The 23,488-nt window shown below is 48.1% G+C and overlaps 7 protein-coding genes across 7 annotated transcripts; 4 read left to right on the forward strand and 3 right to left on the reverse strand.

Annotated features, from left to right (window-relative positions):
• The first annotated feature begins 683 nt into the window (after window positions 1-683).
• DFJ58DRAFT_918181 (uncharacterized protein) lies at window positions 684-2,976 on the forward strand. Its single transcript, XM_041395582.1, has 6 exons — window positions 684-1,168; window positions 1,439-1,584; window positions 1,705-1,814; window positions 1,869-2,255; window positions 2,288-2,663; window positions 2,706-2,976. The coding sequence occupies exons 1-6, from the start codon at window positions 935-937 to the stop codon at window positions 2,875-2,877; spliced, it is 1,425 nt and encodes a 474-aa protein (XP_041235754.1). The 5' UTR covers window positions 684-934; the 3' UTR covers window positions 2,878-2,976.
• A 1,915-nt stretch (window positions 2,977-4,891) lies between these two features.
• On the forward strand, window positions 4,892-6,664 carry DFJ58DRAFT_750394 (uncharacterized protein; the record flags this gene model as incomplete). Its single annotated transcript, XM_041387739.1, has 5 exons — window positions 4,892-5,088; window positions 5,143-5,301; window positions 5,354-5,577; window positions 5,629-6,052; window positions 6,110-6,664. 5 exons carry the CDS (start codon window positions 4,892-4,894, stop codon window positions 6,552-6,554), a joined length of 1,449 nt encoding a protein of 482 aa, XP_041235755.1. The 3' UTR covers window positions 6,555-6,664.
• Window positions 6,665-7,141: 477 nt separating this feature from the next.
• DFJ58DRAFT_918183 (uncharacterized protein) lies at window positions 7,142-10,130 on the forward strand. Its single transcript, XM_041395583.1, has 7 exons — window positions 7,142-7,178; window positions 7,201-7,496; window positions 7,546-7,770; window positions 7,829-8,412; window positions 8,466-8,696; window positions 8,750-9,382; window positions 9,432-10,130. Exons 2-7 carry the CDS (start codon window positions 7,354-7,356, stop codon window positions 10,058-10,060), a joined length of 2,445 nt encoding a protein of 814 aa, XP_041235756.1. The 5' UTR covers window positions 7,142-7,178; window positions 7,201-7,353; the 3' UTR covers window positions 10,061-10,130.
• Window positions 10,131-11,521: 1,391 nt separating this feature from the next.
• On the reverse strand, window positions 11,522-15,060 carry DFJ58DRAFT_736402 (CHAT domain-containing protein; the record flags this gene model as incomplete). The annotated part of the gene is made up of 6 exons (XM_041386791.1): window positions 11,522-12,525; window positions 12,584-14,414; window positions 14,469-14,581; window positions 14,618-14,757; window positions 14,813-14,960; window positions 15,021-15,060. 6 exons carry the CDS (start codon window positions 15,058-15,060, stop codon window positions 11,522-11,524), a joined length of 3,276 nt encoding a protein of 1,091 aa, XP_041235757.1.
• Window positions 15,061-15,758: 698 nt separating this feature from the next.
• DFJ58DRAFT_823354 (uncharacterized protein) lies at window positions 15,759-16,577 on the forward strand. Its single transcript, XM_041392114.1, has 3 exons — window positions 15,759-15,872; window positions 15,946-16,058; window positions 16,124-16,577. Exons 1-3 carry the CDS (start codon window positions 15,807-15,809, stop codon window positions 16,371-16,373), a joined length of 429 nt encoding a protein of 142 aa, XP_041235758.1. The 5' UTR covers window positions 15,759-15,806; the 3' UTR covers window positions 16,374-16,577.
• A 1,186-nt stretch (window positions 16,578-17,763) lies between these two features.
• DFJ58DRAFT_736404 (uncharacterized protein) lies at window positions 17,764-21,370 on the reverse strand (the record flags this gene model as incomplete). The annotated part of the gene is made up of 10 exons (XM_041386792.1): window positions 17,764-18,095; window positions 18,147-18,790; window positions 18,842-18,980; window positions 19,034-19,126; window positions 19,269-19,666; window positions 19,717-19,865; window positions 19,915-20,080; window positions 20,129-20,322; window positions 20,371-20,742; window positions 20,804-21,370. The coding sequence occupies 10 exons, from the start codon at window positions 21,368-21,370 to the stop codon at window positions 17,764-17,766; spliced, it is 3,054 nt and encodes a 1,017-aa protein (XP_041235759.1).
• Window positions 21,371-22,679: 1,309 nt separating this feature from the next.
• Window positions 22,680-23,373, reverse strand: DFJ58DRAFT_736405 (uncharacterized protein; the record flags this gene model as incomplete). Its single annotated transcript, XM_041386793.1, has 5 exons — window positions 22,680-22,797; window positions 22,851-23,014; window positions 23,068-23,141; window positions 23,193-23,270; window positions 23,334-23,373. 5 exons carry the CDS (start codon window positions 23,371-23,373, stop codon window positions 22,680-22,682), a joined length of 474 nt encoding a protein of 157 aa, XP_041235760.1.
• Window positions 23,374-23,488: the final 115 nt, after the last annotated feature.

The raw sequence follows: 23,488 nt of genomic DNA on the forward strand, positions 1-23,488 counted from the left end.
GGCTGCCATTGGTATGGTGTTGCTTCATGGTGTACGTTGTTTCATTAAGCGCGTGTTTTCAGGACTCTTTCTCGCGATCCTATCGTCTTCCCAGATCCTGAAATATTCGATCCCCAGCGCTGGCTTGATTCAGAAGGCCGCCTTACTACTATTATATCACCGGAGCGCAGAGCTAGTAGGTAAACTCACGAATTCACCGAGGGAAGGTACGAAAGTACATATTGCGAGACTGATCAAACAGTAAGCAGTACTGTCTGCGAGAATATCGGCGAGTAGGATGTCACTTCAGACTCTGGAACCGATAGGAACTTCGTTATCGCACAAGCTCTATGATAAACGCACTGATAATTCGAGAGAACTAGGCCAAGTTCGATTGAGAATAGAAATGAGTGATCAAGGACATATGAGACGCGAAGAGTGATGATATAGATAGAGACGTAGTCAAGTGAATGACAACGGGCTCGGATCAGAGTCAGAATGAGTGAAGAAATGAGAGTTATATATATGAGGGAGTGTGTCAAGGGCTAGGAGCAACTGAAGGTGGCTGAAGCGTTGGTCAAAGGGTCGAGTGCATGTGGTTGGTTGGTCCAATGATGCTGCAATGCACAAGACTGCTTGTAGATAATTTGCTTATGTAATACATCAAGCGTTGGCACTGCGCGCCGTAAGGTTTACAAAGCCAAGTACCAGTCCCGTTTAGGACAGGTTTAGCGAACGCTTAGCGGTTCTTGGATCCCTGCAGGTGAACTTGAACTTTTAGAATTGAGCAGCCCTGAGAGCTCAGTACACACCTAAGTTCTGTATAGGAGAGAGTGGCAGGCACAAGGATGAAAAGCTAAAAAGTGGTGTGTGGGGTTCTGTTTCCCATCCTGTTGGGAGCCTAGTTCGGCATTAATGCTAACAGTGCGGCACTACCTGGCACTAGTACGCACTCATGTTTTCTGCCAGGAAAGCCGCAGCCGTTTGGCTTTTCCTTACCTTTGAACGGGTTCTGACTGCACAGACACCTCTGTCGAGTCATGCGCCTTTATCCTTTTACCAGGGGGTCGAAAATGATCTTGGACGATGGGATCTTGGTGAAGCGCCTGCGGTGAACGCGACAGGACATCTGGTGTTTGAAACGGCCAATTCCCTGCTTCACACTGGGCAAACACACGTTATCGTATTGGTATGTCTGAAAATTACGAACACTGCGCAGATGTCATGACTCGTCTTTTACGTCCTGCAGGTCATACAATAGTCCCAGGGACTATTCCCGTAGGCACTCTCCTCTACCATGGAGCCCTCACCGGTCCCCATTTACCGACCGCTCTGGATTGGGTGTCTGTAGAGCCAGACCACTCCTTAATTTTCTGCGTGGATCAATCGAAACAGGGTGCTGGCACCTCACCCTTACAGTCACTCGGCCGATGAAAGTACTCTATTTTGACGGAAACAGCGCTGCGAACCTCCCCGAGGGCACCTTGGACACCCAAGATCTCGTGGCGTGGTCGGAAATGAACCCGACTGGGTGAACCATGAAAAGCAGCGCATTATGGATCTGTGTAAATGGGGTCAGAAATATGGTGTGAATGGCTTTGTGAGGTTCGTTGGATTTTGAGATGCGTCAGTACCTGATGCTGATTTGTGAGTTATAGGATGGAAGAGAATTTGTGCGAACCCATACATAGTTCCTTGGTGATTTGTTGCTAACGACGGTCATAGTGAAATCATGATCTGCAACTTCACCTCTCACATGGAGGTCGTTTCGTTCTTAAATCTCGAGAGCACTCGCATCGGCCCGCCCACGAATTGGCCAGAGGACCTCAATACTGGTGAGCGAGCATGTCTATGTTTTGACGTAGGTCTGATCTATTTTCGGACATCAGTGCATCACGTTTATGAAGTAATGCATTCTGCTTCATGGCACGGAAATTATCCAGGAGAAACCCGGATTGTGCTTGATTTTTCTGGGCTAGTCTCTTTCTACGACACCGCTCTCGTTCCCTCCTTGGTGCCGCGTCGTGTAGGTTTGGAGCGGTGGGATCATCGAGTGGGAGGCATATCATCAGGGGATATAGAACGTGTCCACGACAGGCTAGCTCAAGCGTTGGTACGACCACCCGTGACAACCAGCGGCATTGACTGGAAGACCGTCTTGCGGGTGGTGGTTGATCGATATGCCAGCCGCCTGGAGCTGATGCAGTACCTTTTGAACATGACGTTGGATGATAGGTTGATCTTTGATCACGCGCAACAAGTCCAGAGACGACTGCGTACTGTACTTTGCCCTATACTCTGTTTGCAGCTCGACCTTCTAATACCAATACGTCTGCCACTGGCAACGCGACAAATTCGTGGGCTGCGCCAGTTTTTCGCGAATGTGCTACATCGCACACGGCCTCCATAGTAGCTCATGGAGTAACATTGATGCCCTCTGAACATTTGCTCCTGCAGGCGGTGCGGGAAACTACGCGTGAAATATGCCGCGTTGTCACGAAGATGTGGGCTTCTGGATTGATTGTTGGAGTCGACCCTTTTTATCCTCCAGAACAATTCCCAGAAGCTGATCACATACATACTCTCATGGGCGAATGGAAGGAAGATGTGACACGATTAATCTCCTGGTTAGATTGGAGCGTGTGGGTGAAGTGCCGACCGGCCTGTGGTATCGAGGTAACAAAGTCAAGTTACTTGTTTGTGAAATGACTGACCTCGTCGTGTAGGGGATGTGCTACTTACCTACTTGGCCCTTTGGCTTTTTCCCCGCCTCCCGGTGGTGCAGACGATGCTCCACCATTTCAGGACAGTGCTTCGTTATGGCCAGACCCAAACAAAGGGGAATGGAAGAGACCACAACCCAAGTGCATCAGACGGCTGGAGCCATATGGTTTTTAGGATATAAGATTCACATGCATTATAGCTGATATATACACGTCTTTGAGCTTTAGTCCTTTGTAAAATTATAGTTTAAGCGCTGCGTGACGTTCTTACCCGACACAGCCACTCTTTCCATGCTCACCTTCGGAAATTGCCATGTTTCTATGCTCCATACTGCAGCTGGCAGCTCTGTCATTGTAACGTTGATGCAGCACTCTGTCAACATTTGGAGAAAAGCTCAGGAAATTGATCCCGCGTTGGAATTTCATGGTTCCCAGTGATGAGCTCTACCTCGGAACCATCGCTTGCTATCAATCGCCGGTCTTGTAGTGCAGCCAATTTGTTCACCCACTCGTGATGCCCCTCCATTTTCTTCGATACAGCTCCATTTCATAAGTCCCACCGTCGCCATACATCGTTTATTCTGGAGGACTGCGTCGAATAAAACTGTGTACGTTTCATCAACTTCAAACACTCGAGTGGTTGTCGCGACCGGACTTAATACAGACCCAAGGTACGAGGTTGTTCGCTCTAAACTTTGGCTGCAGGCGGCGCGCTTCCAATTCTTACAAATTCATGCCGACGGTGTAATCAAAAATTGCGCCTGAGGCTGACGCTGCGCAACTTGTGCAAGCTGTGTCTCTACAGCTTTCAAAATGCCTTGTGTTCGCTGCGATCGTGCAGCCGGTGCTTCTTGGCCCGTCGTTCAATGACTGGTAACGCTCGATGGGTATGCCTTTCAAATATGATCACTGTCGTGGTCGTACGCGTATCATCTCTGTTTCTCATGTCGAGCTGTTACTCCAACACCTCATATGTCTCAGGCTGAACGGTCACATCTAGCGTACGTCATGATCACCTCTCACCAAACTGAAATATATTTCCCTCACTGTACCATCACTCTAGTCTTGCCGCCAACTCCCAACCCAGGGTCTGCATATGCATTGGATGCAGCCAAAAGATCTCGCATTCCAAACTGCGAGTAGTTTACTAAGTCTTCTAACGTGCGTTTTATGCAGCCATTTTTGATAATATCTTAAGGGTATCATGGCCTTGCTTCTCGGGCTCTGCCAATGAGATTGGATGGAAGTGTAACATTTGATTTGGGTAGGCTTTCCTGCAAGCTTCTCCTGATCACTAGTACATCTTAATTGAATTTGGAACTGCAGGACTTGGTTTGGTTAAAGCACGCTGATAGCGTATTTTAGTGTTAGTGTGGGTCTACAAAAGTCATGGATGCTCCAAGAACTGCACACGCAATACTTTGCCTCTTTACTAGTCTCCGCGTTTTCCTCCCAGACTTCACATCAACGCTACCTCTGGCGCTTGTTCCCACTCAATTATTTCCTCGCCTGCAATCTTCACTTGGTTCGAGCCATGCGTATTCTTCCTTTGACAGAAAATTTAAACTTGCTCATGTCTAGCGTCGCGCGTGTCAAGGAATGATGGAAGCGGTGTGCTATATAGTGACTCACAGTGCACTTGGAAGTTGAAAGCCTGGTCCAGGACATTAAGCGCAACGCCACAGTCCATGCTCGTGATGGATGGGCTGCTAACTTTTGAAGACGCGTCCACTCGGCTTCAGTTCCAAGGAGCACAGCACTTTGTCACTTTCCGATATGATCGGATCTCATGCAATACCGCGCAGTGGATTGGCAAGATCAGGTAGATGATGTTTATCAGACCCACAGGGCCGGGACACTTCGCCAGACGTTTACTAAAACTCTTATTGCTTATTCTAGTATAGTTCATTAGGCCACCACATGCATTAAGAAGACCTGGTGCCTAACAAGAGTTGATATGTGATCCGGATCCTATTGCAATAGTGAAGGCTTCCGTCGGTTGTTAACATCTGTCATCATGATCCGTGTTTGGGCGCTGAACAAATTCCCCAAGTGCACGAGCGTCACGGCTCAGCACTCAGAACTCACTGGCAGCACCCTGTAGCTATGGGATAAGCGTATAAATACACGTTCGCCAGGACGCATCCACCAAACCGCCCCTTTCTGCATTGTGGCAGCCCCGCTCAAAGATGGCTCCAGTTCAACAGACTCATCCTGGCAGCGAACTCGATGCCCTGTTCCCCTCCCCATCTTTCCCGCCCAACGTACTTTCCCCTCCGCGGTATCCCGGTGCCTCACCAGAAGCAGTTGCAGCTTTGACACATGTCTTGAAGGAGAACCATACAAAGTACCACATTTTCTCAACTATAAGCGGTTCCATAAGTGCGTATGTATCTTAACTGATCCGTGTCTCATGTTGCTGATTCGAGCGTCGATGAAGCCATGTCACTCATCGCGCGCTGGCACTTTATGTCATGGGCGCGAGTGGATCTCTGATCGAACAGTTCTACGAGCAAGACAACGCCTACCAGCGCCCAGCAGTCGAGCCTCCCGAGGCTGTCACAGAAGCGAACTTCATCGAACATCTAGGTGACGAGAAGTGAATTTAAAATTGATGCTTCAAAAGCCCCGCTCAATCAATTTCTTGTCAGCTTTTACGCCGCGTACAAAGCCTTCTTCAGCAAGATTATTGAGGAAAGGGGCTTCAGCGCCACGCTTGAGGAATACATATTCTCTAAAAAGTACAACTTTATAGACGGACGAGGCATGTCCGCCCAGCCCGTGATGTTGGCGCGCTTTCTTGGAGCTTTGTTCCACGCCTTCATCCATGTAGGATACGGCGCGGAATTGGGCATCCCAGGCATGGTTGTCGAAGGTGAGTAACGTGACACATCATCATAAACAGATCCCTAACAAGCAATTCAAGGTCTTGCATTGGCCAGCGTGCAAGGGTATGAATTCTTGCCGTCATATCTTTTCGAGTCCAGCGGCACGACTGCAGTGGAGGAGGCAACATCTCGCCTTGCCTCGCTTTTCCTTAATACAAAGACATCTACTGCGCCCTCTCAGCTCGAAAACTCGCCAAATAATCATGCATTCTCCATTCTTGCCAAGATCATGCAAGATTCAAAATTCGCACCAAAGGAAATCAAGAAGTATTTTAAAGATTTTGACGGCCTGATGTCCGAGCATGGTGATACTATATGGCACTACGCTGAACAATGGACGATCGACCCGTCGCAGCCAGGCGAAATCGAACGTAAGATAGAAGAATGTATTTGGACGAGCACTATCCTTTACAGCATTGGTGGATGGAACAAAGACAGAAGCTTAACAGCAGACTTCTTCTTGTAAGTGGCGTCAATCTGCATCTGCGAAAAAAAAAATTGATTTTTGGGGCGCTCCAGTATGCATTTCGTCACGTCGAGTCTCTTCCTTCCATCCCTGTTACCTTACCTGCCGCAAAACTCGCAAGTTCTTCTGCTTCGTGGATACTTTGCATCGACTCTTGGGTGGTGGATCGCACTCGGCTTCCCTAGACTGGACATTCGAGGCTTCCTCAGCACCAACTCACATATTTCGTCAGAGGTCAAGGTCGCTAACCCATTCCTCGACATCATCCAATCTGTGATAACGCACCCAAATGAACATATGCCGAAGATTCAGCGCGCCTTCGCGCATTTCTCTTCACTTTATGGCACACGGCCCAAGGGCTACTTTAAGGATACTGAACTGGAGGGCGCAGAAGCGCTGGATGGATCACTCTTCCTTTGGGCCGCGAGATTGACTGAGGAGTATATGAGCGAGGGTACGGGGCACTGGAGCCTAGAAGGGTTTCCTGCAAGTGATTAAGAGTGAGCGATGGGTTTGAAATTTGTATGGATGTATTACGAGCACCGCTTACTAGCCAATGACTGCATTTTGGTTTGCTTTTGATATCTATTAAACGTATTGATCATCTGACATCGCCCAAGACACACAACTCACACGGCGTGTCCATTCACAAGTGACATATGGGAGCAGTACATGAATCTAAAAGGAGGCAATGATTGTGTGAGAGAACTGACAGTGCCACAGATCAAGTCGTGCAAGGTCGTGCACCTATCTTCTTTCTCTGAACCGTGGCGCAAGCGTCGGACTCTGTGCCACTCTGAGCATATAAATCCCGAAATCAGGATTCTTAGATGAACTTTTGAATCAAATAAAATTCATAGTATAAGCCCGATGATCATGATTAATTCAAGTTACATATTACAGAACGTCATTTGTGTGGTAGAAGTCCCTCATGAAAAAATGAAAAAATGACTGGCACGCGATCTTATTTTCAACGAATTGATACAAAATTGACAGTGAGTAGAGATGGATCTAATACTATGGAGGACTTGACTGAAAGCTAGATCTAGTTGACAAATAAGTCAGGGTCACGTGCGCGTGTTGATGGGAACGCGTCGTCGGAGTCGAACTGTAGGTCCACAATCGCCACATCAATCCACATCAGATTGATCAAATGGTCCACTACATTTGCGCCACATTGGTTGACCAGATATAAGGCAAGCAGGAAGCAGTCGTTTTTCTTGTCCTCTTAATTTTCTCCACTTCACCAGTTCTGCTGACAACACTCAGTCAGCGTAATCATTGAACGCCTAGCGTCATGTCCCCTGCCGACGAGACTGGCACATCGTCTACTCCGCCACGCGCCAATGCACCAGCTCAAGGTGCTAGCAAAATAGAATCGACCCCAAACAGCCGTGGGGCTTCCGTCGTCAGCGAGAACATCGGCGTGCTCGGTGCCAAGTCCGCACATTTCTTGTTTTCATTGAGTAGCACCTAACATTCTATCAAGGGTTAAGAAAGTCCGCCCATGGATTCAACGGGATGTCGAGCAAGTTAAGGAGTGCAAGGCAGATGCCATGCTGCAAGCCCTGCTGCAGCGCGCTTCTTCCACTCCCGAGACTAAACAGCCTGAGCTCCTGCAAAAGTGCCTAAAGGCTGTTCTACCGGTTTGCAATGGACACGCCTCCACTGCGCTCGTAAAGTCTTCGGATGTCGAGACAGCCCTTAACGAATAGTGAGCGCTTGTTCCAAGTTCGCTGATCAAGCATTTTCATGCTTATGACGATTACAAGCGTACGTCCAGGAGCAGAAAACAAGTTCTACGGCCCTTTCATAAGAACCACTAACATTGCGCTCGCGTGTCTTGAAGAGATCAAGGTTGACGGGATGCGTGCTCCTGTCCCCACCGTGGACATGATCTGTCAGCAGAACGATATGCCCATGCACCAAACCCACCAGACTGCGAAATCAACTCGGAAGCCCGACCTCGTCTTTCTTCCTTTTACCAGTGCATGCGCTCCCTTCCAGGATGAGAAGGGCGGCAAGAAGGGCAAACAGAAGGACGACGCGAAGGACGACGCGAAGGACGACCAGAAGGACGACCAGAAGCGCAAGAAGAAGCGCAAGGCTCACATGAACACAAATGCAACGGCAAAGCCGAAAAATCTCCCCTGGAAAGATATTCTAGCTTGCATCGAGTTCAAGAGAAAGACGCCAGGGAGGACCAAAGGGATTAACCCACCGCCCCCCTCGTATACAGTGACAGATTATGTACCTACCAAGCCAGAGTATCTACCGGTGGATCATCTGAAGGCTGAAGACCCGGCGGCAGTCCCTTCGCAGACCCCAGCAACACAAGTTGCATCCGACACTGCACGTAAGTGATTACATCTTTTATACCAAGATCAAATTAAATCGACCGAGCTGCAGTTCCATCTTCCGGTCTTACTGCAGCACAGCCTTCCAGTGGCGGGTCCAGCTCCAAGCGCAAGGCTACGGACACTTTAGAATCCGCCGCGAAAAAATCCAAGATGAACCCCGACGATACGGACCCCGACACGGACGCCGATCTAGATGTGACCGTCCAGACGGGTCTGTACGCCGCCGAAATGTTTGCATCCAATCTTGGAGTCAATTATCTGCTGAATATTATTGTCATCGGTGAGTTCGTTCGTCTGCCAAGATTGGTCGCGCTCTTACCAAAACTTTTTCAGACGATGTAATGTGGATCTGGTATTATGATCGGCAAGGGATCATTCAATGCTCAGGCATCAACTTCATTCAAGATCTCCCGCGATTCATGGTGCTGTTGTATGCTCTACAACGATTCGATCTTCATAAGTGGGGCCGAAACAAGGACTTCCTCCCAGTTCAAGTTGAGGGGAAACAATGTCACGAATTCAAAATTAAGGATGTAGAACTTGGAGAGGTGGATCTCCTGCTTCACACTAGCCACGATGAAAGAGTGACGCATTATGGACTACAAGGACGGGCCACCAATGTGGTCCCTGTCACTAGCGAAGCACTCGCGAAGAAATACGGCAACTTCCAGGATGGGATGGTGGCCAAGATCTTTTGGGGAGAGGCAAGTCGCATTAGCGAGCCGGAAATCTTGGACAAGGTTGAGGAGATCGCTAAGGTGCACCCAAATGTCCAAGGACATATTCCTAAGCTGCTTTGGCACCACACGTTCACGAATCCCACGTCCGCCATCCGAGAAGCGCTCGGCGTTCCAGAACCCACCAAGGGCAGTCGCGTGCTCTACATCCTCGTATTCCCCAAGCTCCACCCGATCACGGAACTTGACGGCAGAGTGCTTTTCGACGTATGGCGTCAGTGTATCTTATGTATGTATTTCATTCAATTTATGAGGCTCTTTGTTAACATAGCGTGCAGGTCACCTTACTCTGTGGAAGGAAGGTGTCTATCATCGAGATGTCAGCCCTGGAAACTTGATGTGGTACTGGAAAGACGGCAAGCGGATAGGTGTCCTAAACGACTACGATTTATCCTCGTTGGCGAATGTCCAGGGTCCTCAGGGCAACGAGCGCACAGGCACGGTGCCGTTCATGGCGCTCGATCTTCTCACCGAAGAGGGTCAACGAGGCGAAGTCAAACACCTATATCGTCATGATCTGGAGTCGTTTATGTGGTGCTTCGCCTGGATTTCCTTGCGTTACAAGGAGGGAGTCCTTCTACCGCGGGGATTGCGCCCCTTCGATGAATGGGCCAATTTAGACGCCGTGGCATGTGGCGAGAAGAAATTTGTTTTCCAGGCTCATAGAAAAGTTCCCGCACGCTTGCACAAAAATCCACTTATGTGGGAGTTCGTTGTAGACTGTTTCGATGTGCTTGACACACACGCCTTCAATCGACGTAAACAACTACTGCGATCGACAAGAAGGGCAGACAAGCCGACCAATTCCGAGGAATCAGAATCAGATATTGATGGTTTTTTACAGTCATTCAAAAATACCGAGAGCTGGGATGCGCTCAGCAAACCTCCGCGGGAACCTTCACAGTGATTTTCTTTACTTGTTACACTATCTACGGTTTTCTGGCCTTACGTTAATTGCCCGTGTGCGCTTCGTCTCTAGTAGGTAAACCGATTGAATAGATGGACGATTGTGACTCATCATTGCGCATAATGAAAAAAGGGTCCTGTTTAGTACATATTTTGTCGTTCTTGCAAATCACTTACCATTATCTGCAATCAACCAAGTCCGAACCGTCACATTCAGAGTATGTCATTCTCACCTTCGAATTCTCTAACCAAGCTGAGATCGATTCAGCTCAGTGTACCGCCGCTCTAGTTACTCCGCTAACTAGCGGTTACGATCTGCATGTGCATTAGATGCAGCCAAAAAATCTCCTTTCTCGTGTCTTAAACTGCGAGAAACTTAACGTGCATTTTATGTAGCCATGAGTCAGGCAGCTCTACCTATCCCTCCCACAAACCAGAAATGATTATTTGTGCGTAGTTTCTTTTGTATGTCTTCGAGTTTGTTTAACATTGATAGGGTTTGGCACGGTTTGAACCGGAGGACTCTCATTGCTTGGGTCGTAGTATGAGTTCCACACCTCCACCTCCACCTCCACCTCCACCACTTCATCTCACATTAGGCTGAGGCGTTTTGGCATGCTCACCCGGATTTTACGCATCGGTGACACCAGCGAGCGTGATCGTTAGTGACTCTTAGGTGTACGTTCTCTATTCTATTAAAGACTATAGCTGAACACCAGAAAATCTAGACATGTCCATTGCCTCTCGTGACCTTTGTCACTGTGCATAGACGCATTGGCGTGGATGATACTCAACACTATTTCATCAGCACCCGGTATAGGTGAGGTGGATGATAAATGACAACAACGTCTTCGGAACCTTGAAAGAATTCCGAGGCCCCCGGGCCAATACGGCGAAGAAGAGAAAGAAGAGCCAGACCATCCCAGCAAACCCTCGACGTATTCAATATTGCAAGCTTCGAGTGCACTTAACATGACCGCGTAGGACTTATACATGTAGATCTAGAAATCATTACTCACTCTGAATCTGCAAGTCATACCGTCGAAGCCCTCTGACAGGTTCTCCAGCGGAAAATCACCACCTTGATCCAGCTTTTCACGTGCAACAACAAGATGCGTCAAGCAGCTGACAAGTGATATGCACCGGCGAAGGTTTCTGTCACGGAGGAAAATCACAATCTCAGAAAAGGGAGTTGGAGGCGTGAGGATGAATGTGAGGTACCGGGGGACAATGTTGCGAACATCAAGATATACACGTTGCCGTCAAGCAATGTATAACTTTGCTGGAGACTCTAGAGTAGACAAAAACAGTGCGAAACCGAACGCGAAACCGAGACAACTGGACCATAAGAGTACGTGACAACCGTAACAGGGTGAATCGGCAATTCCTACAACATGCTTAAGGTACTAGCAATATAAACAACCCGTTGAACGGTACCAGACCAAAGCAATGCAACGTTGAACTACACACCAATGTGAATGAAGACCATCCTCTGTTCAAGCGGCACTTTCGTCTTCACGGCGTGGGTAGCACGGTTGAGTGCCCAGGCCGCTTTCGTACAGTCCATGACACCACCGTCCTCCAAATCGCCGAACAAATTCTCGTAGAATGCTTTGACAACGTGTTTTGCGACAGCATCGTCGACCTCCCATAGCGTGCCAATGACGCTCTTGAACCCCGAAAACTGGAGACCAGCTGCTAGGTGAATGACCTCGTCGGGTGTCTCCTTATCGCCGACAGCGGTATGACAAGCGGATAAGAATGCGAACTCGGCGTACGGAATGTCTCTGTCCATAATATCAAGCAATGTCAGAGGTTGGTCTCTCATAACAAAATGGGAATTGTAAGGCTGCGCAGGGTCCTGCTTGCCATGACAAGCAAGGTGCACCCATGTGTTCAGCTGCAAAGCTTCGAGTGCATCCCATCGTGTGGCTACGTCGCCAGAAATAGTGGTGCCGTTTGCCGTCGCAGGGACGAGCTTACGGACAAATTCGAGCTCGCTGTCGACAGCCAAGAGTGCTTTGCCTTTCCCCGCACCCGGCTGACCTTGTCCGATCGCCACGAAGGACGGAGGCACACGTTGCTTCATCATCTGTCTAGATCTGATCAGAGCCGAAAGTTTCGGCGTGTAAGAACAGATGTAGAGATCCTCCAGGCATGGCTCCTTCCCAGAGCCATCTGCCTTTGTTTGAAAGGGGTGAGCTGCATGGAGGGGAATAGACGTGAAAGCTGCAGTTGGACACAGCCAGATGCGAGAGCGGCGCTTTAGCTTAAGGACGTTCTCGAGTACGTTGACGATGGGTAGCATGATCTGGTCCCATACTATCCGCAAGAGTACTATTAGATCCGTCCTCGGCTTCGCTGGGTCCATCCGAGATGCGAGTCGTATTGCCCTGGCGAAGCGATCCTTGAGAATATTTAGATCTGTGAGAGTGATAGACGGCAAAGAAACATGATGGGGCTCTCCTGACGTCGGGACAATGAGGGCGCTACAAGAGTATTTGCTGGCAATGAGGATGATAACTGGGCCATGACGCGCTGCCGCTTGCAAGTCTTCGTATGAAGGTGGGAGTAGGTACCGCGAGAAACCTCGGAAGATTATGGATTTCAGCTACCGCAGCTTCCCATTGCGTCATAATCCTCCTGTACTCTACTGCTGCCCGATCAGTAGCAGCTCGATCAACACTGTCAGCGCAACCCTGTGCGTCAGCCAGATGCCTGCTGAGCTCCGAGAACTTGTGAGCTATGTTGGGATTCATGGACTCGAGATCTTCCAACGGAGTTCTGAGCCGTGAGGCCAGCGACCACTGTTGACCACGACCCTGCTCCACGAGTTCGACTGCGTGTCGTAGATTGTCACTCCGGATGACACATGATGCCGCATCTACAGGCAGTGATCTAGCGTAATGGAAGACAGCAGCAGCTTCGCGCCGTGAAAGTGTCGATGACCGTGTCGCCAAATGATCGTCCAGAAGCTCGAAAAATGTTGAGTAAGCCTCCAGTGTGGATCCATGACCATGCTGCTCCCCTGCAACAGTCCAATTATATGCCTCAATTATGCGGCTTGGGAAGCCATGGGTGGGGTGTCGCGATGCGAGTCTGAAGTTCTCCACTGCAAGTGACAAATCAGTAGGGTGGTGCTGAATTTCGTAACGAGACATATAGGCCGCCCGTAGCGTGGAATAGGAGTAGTACCTGTTGGGATGGAGTTGCGGTAGAGACGCAAATGATTCTTGGCAAAGTCGAATGGCCTCCTTGATATCTTCATGCTTCTGGGTTTGCGTGAAACGAGAACAGAGCACCAAGCTCAAATTGCGAAGAGCTGTAGGGCGATTGGAATGGCCATACTGCTGTAACTGAAGTGAATCCCGGTACAGGTCAATGGCCTCGTTGAGATCTTCGCTGGCATCTGATTTCTCATATCTAGTTGCGAGCACGCCAGCAAGGTTGTTAAGCGTGTAACCACGATATGGATTCCCAGGCGGGCGCAACGTCAGTGCCTCGCGCTGGAGGCTGATGGCTCTGATGATATCGTTAACATTATCACGTTGGATGACACGGGTGCAGAGGGCAATTCCTAGGTTGTCCAATGAAAAGTCACGATATTCGTGCCCAACAGGACGCAGGCGCAGTGTTTCTTCATGCAAAGAGATGGCCTCGTTGAGGTCACGAGAGTTGCCTTGGTAATCGAAGCGGGATGTGAGTGACAAGGCCAAGTTATCTAGATAGGTATGGCGTTCAGAATGTCCCTCGCAGCACAGAGAAACGGCTTCACGACGACGACGTATGCACTCGTCTAGATCATCGATGCTACCGCATTGTTCAAAACGTGATCCGAGAGCCTGTGCAAGGTTGCCGAGTGCTTTTGGACGGTGGTCGTTGCCCAGAGGACAGATCTCAAGCACTATTCGTCGAAGGTGGATGCCTTCATCGGATGCGTCTATTGGAAGACTGTTGCATGCGCGAATCACATAATCAACGCTACATACCCCCGCCGCGATGCTACGAAGGTAGGTGCCTTCTGGACAGAGGGGCAATAGCTTGCAGATCAACGCTATAAGGAAGTGATGGATAGATAATGGGTGATCGGGATAGCCCTGCAGATGCAATGCAAGAACTTGGCAGAACAGAGAAGTGAAAGAGATAATATCTTGAAGATCGTTTGGAATGTAGCCTTTGAGGTGGACCCACGCGAAGTTGGTGAGAGCCGCCGCCGGGTCAAGAAGACTGTCCATGACCAACTGAAAATGCTGTACAGCATTGTTCAGGTGATAGACCGTCTTGCTTATCACGTATGTGGCAAGTTGTTCATGGCCCGCATCTGTGTCTCGAGCAATCTCACATTCAACGATTGACTACAGCAGGCGTTCCGTCAACAAAAGCCAACGACAGAGGCCGATGTCACCCACGTCAAGCAGTGTGCTATACTGATTGTCGCAAGGATGTAGAATAGCGGCCTTCAGAGTGAGGGAAGAGTGATCGCCACAATGGGGCGGGAAGGAGATGTCTACGAGATGTTGGCCTGCGTGTGTGTATAAGTGAGAAGGAGGTTGCTCACCGAAAGGCTCATCTCCGCGATCGAGTAGCTTATCCCACGACGTTTCGAATTTTGCAACAACTTCCCTATCGCCTAGCATTCGACCAAACTCATAGGATACCCTGATCTCCACCAATAATTCACATACCTCGTGTAATGATCTATAATCGGATGGTCAGTCCTCGAATCCCATCTGAAAGTCACTATAGGCCTTACAAAATCACGATATCGCCCAACACATCGGACTTGTAAGATGATACTACTCGGACGGGTGATCTCCAGTACCTCGAATCGACATGAATGGAGACGTAAAAGCCTGTGTGTATGCGCCTGGAAGGGAGTGGAAGATTGTTTACCCTGATGACTGTAGATATGACGCGAGGATGAGGCATAAAACGAAGTACAAAGGTGATACGGGACTCACGTTCAAGTCTGATATATTGGCCTTCCCAGCTACCGGGCATGATGGTGGAATGGCGCATAATGATAAGGAGAAGAAAGGATGCAGGCTGACTGGTGGTGGATGGAGTTCAGGTGAGAGGAGTGAGGGAGAGGTTGAGGATTCAGGCCATGCATGCACGTGCATTTCCATGTGGTTGAGGGCAGTTCGGCATGATAGATGTTAGTTTGATCAAACCCAGTGCTAGATCACCAACTAGCATCAGTGGGACAATATTTGTCAATGTCAGTCATGCACTAGGAACCATGCTATTACCAGCGGTCACCGGGGAGCGAAAGCATGTGTAAAAGAAAAGTAGTTTGGATAAGCTATAGATTCGTACAGACTTTCTGTGCATCCGAGCTCGTAAAATATATGCGTACTCCCAGCTGGATAGCACAGTGAATAGCTGCAGTTTACCGTCTAGCTGTGTCGACGAAGATTGTGATGAACATTAAAGTCACGGTAGTGGTGCGTTTAGTCGTTTGGACTACAGCGAAAGGATTTTGTTGAAGAGCGGTGACAAGAACACGGGGTACGTGTTCTTAGCCAGGAAATTTCATAGAGTGAGCTGTATCGTCAAACAAATGCGGTCGGGCCATAGACTGAGTCATAGACTCATAGCTCATAGTAGTCGCAATTCATGTCGAGCGGGCATCGGATAAATTTGTCGGAATTACCCCATATGTCAGGGCCGGACGGCCCGAACACCAATGATCAGCAATTCGTTCATGATCAGGGACCAGGACCTACCTCACACCAAGGAGCACAATGGATTTTACTCCATGTCACCCCCAACCATTCACGTTTCAGCAAGCTATCTCCTTTGACCCCGAAGTTTTCTGCCGATGGTATGTTGTCAGAATATCAAAAGCTTATATCCAAGCTCATCCAACATTAAACATCAGAGATCAGTCGTCTTCAAAACTCTATCTCCCATCTAAAACGCACGCAAGAAGAACTCAAGGAATATGCAGAGGACCCAGACATCGCACAAGCAATAAAAGAAAACAACCAGACGTTGTCAGTACAAGGCAGTCCATGTGACTTTACTGCGCTTATTAAGATCGGGGCATACACACGCACAGAGCATCGCAAGATGAGCGAATATTCATGCTCAAGTTGGCGCTCACTCAGCGCGGAGCGTCGAATGCCACTAGCGCTCATTATGACCTTCCTCCTGAGCCGGAACCAGAAAACAGAAATGGTAGGCATAGTGGATTTACTAGTGATAATGGACTCGAGCCGTTGGACGCGCCTCTTCCGGGAGACAACTCGGGTCTTGGGCCATCGAATTCGACTGAGGAGGATGAACAAGAGAGCGGTGTGCACCTGTAGTCCTACGTCATTTTTGATCATAATTGCCGCATTGTACATCATCTAATCGCTTTATGCATGGGCCAAACAGGATGTTGCAAATCGATCCTTCAGGTGCTAGTGAGCGCTGAGCCCTGGTTAACGCGCGTATAAAATGGGCTCTCAATTCCAGCGCGGCCGACTCTGAGTACTAATCGCTGATTCTAGGTTTGATATAAACGTTGGTCTGATGACTATGCAGCGTCTATGCTCAGCTCGGATTGGGTTGCCCGTGACCCCTGTGCTTGGGATCAGAATAAGAACATGGAAGTATCGCTCACTCTGGCATCACTCGTGGGGCTTGGGGCTTGGGCTTGAAGTAGGGCTTCGTCCACAGTTTGGTTTGCCCTTGTAGACAGCCACCACCGATGTCATGAAGAGGAATTGGTAGTAAGAGAGAATGATTTTGACGGAGTTAATGCCAGGTCTTGAGCTTGGGTTATTTTGGGACTCTGGGTCGGTACGACCTCATATTTAGTGATATATTGCCCAAACATAATCATCGACTAGATATCTGAATAGAATGGTAGAAGTTGCAGACGGAAAGGTGGAAGATATATTATAAATCCTCCAGTGAAAGTACAACGGAAAATGACCATGATAAATCACTCCTTGCCAGGTAGATTGAGTCGGCTCAAACTTGTCACTAAATGTAGCTATCCCACAAAATCCTGTAGGTATAATACATCAATGTCTAGTATTGTAGAAGGCTGATGTTATATCAGAGCCTGTGGTCCATATACCATGATGTATCACCTCCCTCACCTTTCCCACTGCCTGTCCTGTGATGTATCACCTTCAAAGCCCTTGAGGCTCACGTGATATATCACTCTCAGTTGTGTTTGAGGCTCACATGATATATCACTTTCAGTCGTGTTTGAGGCACGCGTGATATATCACCTTCAAAGCCCTTGAGGCTCGCGTGATATATCACTTTCAGTTATGTTTGAGGCTTGTGTGATATATCATTTTTGGTCGTGTTTGAGGTTCGTGTGATATATCACCTTCAAAGCCCTTCAGGTTTGCATGATATATCACTTTCAGTCGTGTTACCCTCGCGTGATATATCACTTTAAAGCCTTGCGTGATACATCAGTAACATCACTTTAAAGCCTCGCATGATACATCACTTTAAAGCTTTTTGTGATACATCACCTTTGTATCACCTTGTGTGATAAATCACTTTCAGGCATTTCATGATATATCACCTTCGGGACTCGGTTTCCACCAATGATGAGCCAGGATCAAATTATTCAAATGACATCATAGTTCTCTTATTGCAGCCCGTCCGTTAGGCACGGCGCTCACCACTTGTAAACACAGAAATATGGTAGATTAAATAGTTTCCTTCGTCATCCTCTCTATTACAAGCTCAAATCAAGTGAACAGCAGGGGGGTCGGGGTTCGGCATTGGCAACTCAGAACGAAGATGGACCGCTTCTTGCCATGAAGGATTGGCTGCCCACATTGATTTGATGTGGTTGACCATCTGTCGACGTAGATTAGCCTGGCGCTGCGCATAGGCAAGGGCACCCTCTCCAGCCTGCAGTGAGTTAAAAGCACGCCGTGGACCTTGCATGTCCCACCAGCCTGCCTGCCAGTCAAGAAATGCAACAATGCGGCGCATTTCCTCCCGTAGTAGTTGCACTTCTTCCTCCCAACGATGAGCTCGTGCTCGCGCCTTACACCATTCAACACGTAGCGCTATAAAATGGCCAGGTCAGCAAGAAACACCAGTCGTTAGCGCCTACTTACAGTCCTGTAGCCCTAGCTCATTGCTGTTGAAGCCCGAAGTCTTCCAGATCCACGATATACTTTGTTGCCCTACTGTTCGGCCATCGTCGTGTTTGAGTGGTACAGCATCCCTTTGCTTGTCGAGTGGCTTGAGGCTCCTCTCCCAGTCATCCGTCTTACCCAGCCTTACCGCCAGATTGACGAGTGCATCTCTAGCAGTGGAGTACTTGAGTGATAAGGTGTCAATGCGATGTTCAGCATTGTTGATGATTCCATTTGCTCGGGTATTTGCTCGCTGTCCCCGAACAAATGTGTCCTTATACTTGTAAAGGTGGTATCGGAGGTTAATCACAGCGCGGAGGTCATTCAGCGTGTCATATGCCTGAGCTTCACGCAATTCCCACTCGTATCTGAGCAAGCGGTCGTCACATGGCACTTGGTGGGGTAGAGAGGATGGCAGAAAAAGGCTGATGTTGTGGGCCTTTGTTTCAGTGGCAATGTCATCTGGTGACCGCAGGCGGGAGACACTAGGCATATACAACAACTGCACCCGGGCCCAGGTGTCAATGCGTCGGCGAAGAGTATTCATGCACTGTAAGATCTTGCCCTTCTGGACATCTGTAGCGTGTTGTCCAATTGCCTTGGCATCAAAGCCAAGACGGCGCCTAGAATACAGTCAGTGTGTGATTCAATACATCCAGAAATAAACACTCAACTGCTGGTCTTCAAGTTCTAATCCCGATGAAATCAACACCGACGGTGATATATCATCGTGTAGGGACATGTTGTTGCCACGCTCAATCTCTGCAGCCTCAGCCATCGATAAGGCTAGGTGCACGGCAGCCTGAGTCATTGCTATTGAAAATGCTGTCAGCTTCTCAAAATGTGTTAGTATAAAATACACGTACTCGTCATAGCTCTACCTTCAAATGGGTTTGGTTGCGAACGGTCTGCCTCCCATGCTTCGATGTCCTTCCTCCATTCAACTAACTCATCTGCGGCTAGGGAAGCTTCAAATCGATGAGATCGTTGACACGTTCTTGCACCTCGATTATTGCGAAGTTGTACTTTCGCCGGAAAATCAAACCTAAGAGACAGTGATACTTTAAATTCAGATGTTCAGTTGAGAGGTTAAAAACTTACCCATTGCACAGATCTTCTTCCAGTTCCAGTCGTTGAAGTGGTCATCTAAGGTGTCGCGCCTCGAACCAGGACCCATTTCACGTGTGCTTGTCGCAATGGGGTTTATGTCTGCCCACCCACGCTCAGGAGCTTCACCGTCTGTGTGACCAACGCCCTTGATGAAATTGAAGGAAAAGTTTGACTGGCATTTGGCCACATGGGCCGGCAGGTGGAATTTTGGTACGAGAAAGGTGATTGATTTTTGGTCGTGCTTGATGTGGTACTCGTGTGGGAAGGCGGACATTCGTGCCCAGAGATGTTTGCTCCACTGACAAGCAATATCGTAAGAAATGTTCAATACTGATATCTCCGATGAAGACTGCATGCTCGAGAAGAATAAATAATCCATGTTAAGGTACCTTTAAGTTCTGTAGTTAGCAATCCAGCAAGAACGTGGAATGTTGCGCACCTTTCGCCCTTCTGCAAGTCGCCGACTGAGCAGGGCCGTTTGAAATTGTGTCTTGCGCAATCGATAGTACCGGCGCCAGTGGCTGCAAGGCCACGTGAGACTCTCGAATCTGCAAGGTTGACGGCATTGTGACTGGAGCATGAACTCAACTATAGAGAGTTATACTTAGTGCTTACAACAAATAGAAGTTGAACTTACCTCCTGGACGACTCGCTTGTGTGAGCCAATGAAACCTTTATACGCCTGTTCCTCCACAAAAAACGCATATCCACGATTGAGACCCGGATCGACAATGTCTGAAGAGACATTACGGCGAGCCAGACGAAAATTGGCATCAATGGCAAGGAATAAGGCATATAGAAATCTGGGACTGTGTGAGAAAAAGTCGGGGGAAAGGTGACATTATACATACCGTATTTCGGATGGTGCATTTTCCCATCCATCTGGCAAGTTTTTGCCTGTGTGGGGACATGCGGGACAAAGAACGGCGCAGGCACCTGGTTTAGTTGCACCAATACCGTCAGGGTGGTGACCTTGACCAGCGCGTTTCATCTGCTTGATGAAGCGCCACTCTCGCACCATGCGTAACAACGCCTCGTAACGATCCTAGATTGTGTTAGGATGAATTGAAATAAAAATAGAATTAGCACGTACCTTTGGTATATGAATTCCAGTATTATCCGTCAAACGAGCAGCTGTTTTGTAGAATTCAAACGCAGAGACTTTGGACTCGAAAGACAGCATCTGAAAGTATTCCAGTGCCTGAAATGTTGCAGCTGTTTTTGGATCAACTGTGGTAGCAGGAAAGAGGCGAACACGAAGAAGCTGAATGATGTGCGGTTCGGCATGAGCACATCCACAGAAATCTAACCCTACTTCATAGATGCCGTTGTAGTCGATTACAACAAAGTCGTCGTTGTGAGCAGAGAGTGGGCTGATGCACCGAACACCAGAAGCATGTCCAAGTTGTAAACGGATCCCCATGGACTTCAAGGTAACACTGTAAAATGAGATACCATCCCATCGCTAAGTTGAAAGTGCAAAAGAGTCAGTCAATGTAAGGTATGTAAGGTATATACACACATACCTCTATTCTATGAAGCGGATGTCTCTCATGTGTGCGGATCATGCACAAACGACAAAACAATTCGCAACCATGACAATCTTGACAACGATATGTTGCAGCTTCCTTACCACAAACACAAATGTCTTGTGAATAGTCACCTCGACCCTCCAGGCGGAGGAATTCCTCCAAAAACAAGTCGGCATCTGATTGCCATAAGCGCAAGACCTCACCTCCAGTACATTTTGGTTTGGTGAATTCCACGAGCTCCGGAGTGTCGCTCTGAACTTGAAAGTTATCAGAAAAGTCGTCAATAATTGAAAAGTTGAGCTCTGTGATGTCTAATGGGACATCTGATTCTCCACGACGATGTTTCCCTGGAGAACTAGGAACTGTGTAGTAGGATGAAGAGATATTTAGACGTCCACGTGGTCCTATTTCGAAACTGCTGTGCTTGCGTTGTTGAACATTGCGAGTGTGCTGAGGTGCGTCATTTGTATCGTTAATCACTGCTTTTGAAGCAGCAGCATTGTGTGCATAGAAGTCGCGCTGGTACTGCTTCAGGCCTCGCCGTTTCTGACCTCCGACCATTGGATACAGTGTTAGTGAGTCAACAATTCAGTCGCGTGATCATTAATGTTATTCTAAATTTCTAAGAACTGCCTGATATATCAAATTGTCTGCCAACTGAGCGAGTCAGTAAACATCGCCTCATCGTAAGCTTCAACACCCCCGTCATCTATTACTGATATTATTTCCCTTTCTACTGTAAGCCGTCTCCCCACCAGATCAATTAGTTCCTGACTCTGTTTCAATAAGAGGCGATATCCAGTTCCAGACATGCATCTGAGTTGTTGCACCGCTTCATGTAATTTGGTAGCACGCTCATGCAAATCCAGTACTATGATCAAGGAATCCTCCAACTCAGGGCGCAGCAGAGTCCAACCTTCAACTTCTACTCTCTGAAGCACAGCAATAACACGAGATTGCATGGTGTGCGCCTCAGGAACACCGGACTTGTACCCAAGCTCGTCGCTCAATCGGTCCAAGGTGGAAAACAATATGACAACGTCCTGTTTAAAAGTGTATGGTAGATCAAATGTCCATAGTGTATATCGAGGGAATACGTACATCATTGAAATGAGTTGAACGTGTTCGCCAACGCGTTCGAGACTTTGCCTGTTCTATAGTCTTATTTCTACAGGAAGATGAATAAAATTTATTTGAGTATGATGATAGACGAAGAGTGATGAAATTTGACCGTTGATAATGTGCTCGTTTGCTTTGCAATCGAGCTCTGCGGCGTTCTTCTGCAGTTGTGTATCTTGGTGCCATTGTGATAGCGATGTTGAAGATTAGTATAGTCTAGTACTGTACTAGTATTAGTACACAACAACTCACTATACAGTTTGGTGTTATGGAGGCACACTTCGGGACAGATGAAATGTGCATGTACATAGGCAACACTCAATCCAAATAAATTGATTTAAATTCTGCACTGCGTGTTATATGTTAGTCTCACTGCACAAAGTCGATAAACAGGCAAATATAAAGCAAACCATTGCAGTAGATATTCACCAGACACAACTGCAGAATGTGTTTGAGCTGTACGCTTGACAGCATGATATATCATCATTGCGCACATCAGGGACACGTAATTCATTAGAGTTGAATTACGTTTCCCTGAAGGATGTGCAACTCAAGCGAAAAGCTTATTTTGAGGCCTAGGTCATAGGGCATGTCCCAATCAAACAAACACAGATCGTTCATTAGGGATACCCCACAATATTTTGTCAGACACATATATCCATCAGGTAATGGAGCACATAGATTGTTCATTGGCCCAGGGGATACCCCACAATATTTTAAGTATGTAGCGACAAAAACAAGTCCATTTACATTAGACGGTCTCGCCATTCCACATTGCCAAAGCAAGACGGAAATGCAGCATGGCTTCATGGAGGGTGGCGAAGTAATGGACCGTTGTTCCTGGGGCACGAAGCATCCGAGCAGTAGTTCTATGTATAGTTAGATGTGTTATGGACCGGAATCAATTTAAAAAAATGCCTACATTTCGCTAAAGAGTCCTACACCAACAATGCTGGTGGTTACGAACCAATTGAAATGGCGAGCAGGGTCAAGGTCAACAAGTGTGTCAGCGCTGGTGTCAGACTCCGCTTCATTATCCCCCTCATTGGAAGAGGAGGACTCAAAATCATTGTCGGCAAGGACCATCTCAGAGCCAATCCAAAGATCGCCAATAGAGACGTCTGAGGAATTCTCCTCACGTCTGAGGAATTCTCCTCAACGTCTAAGGTATTGTCCTCGATGTCTGCGGAGTTGTCATCTGGGCTATCCAAAACTGTGTAGTTATGAGTAAAATGAAAGAAAAATGAAGGCGGGTTCAACGTACCCCTTTGCGAATGGACTGGACACACCTGGTCTTCAGGTCGGTAAGGCCATGCGTATGGTTGAGGAGATGACGGGGGAACTGTGTAGATCGTGATCATGAGAAAATGCTTCAAGAATATCATAATGAAGACTTACCAGTGACCGTTCTGCACCAAGTGAATAGCCTCAATGAATTGCTCCATTGTGAAGCATGGGTGGCGGAGCATTTGCACAGGTCGACTGTGGGGGCATCTAATGTTGGAGTGACTGTTATTCATTTCAAGGAGAGACGGTATGTGTAGGGATAATCAGGATATC

The sequence above is a fragment of the Suillus subalutaceus genome (assembly GCF_016647625.1).
Source record: "Suillus subalutaceus strain FC151 chromosome Unknown DFJ58scaffold_267, whole genome shotgun sequence".
NCBI lineage: Eukaryota > Fungi > Basidiomycota > Agaricomycetes > Boletales > Suillaceae > Suillus > Suillus subalutaceus.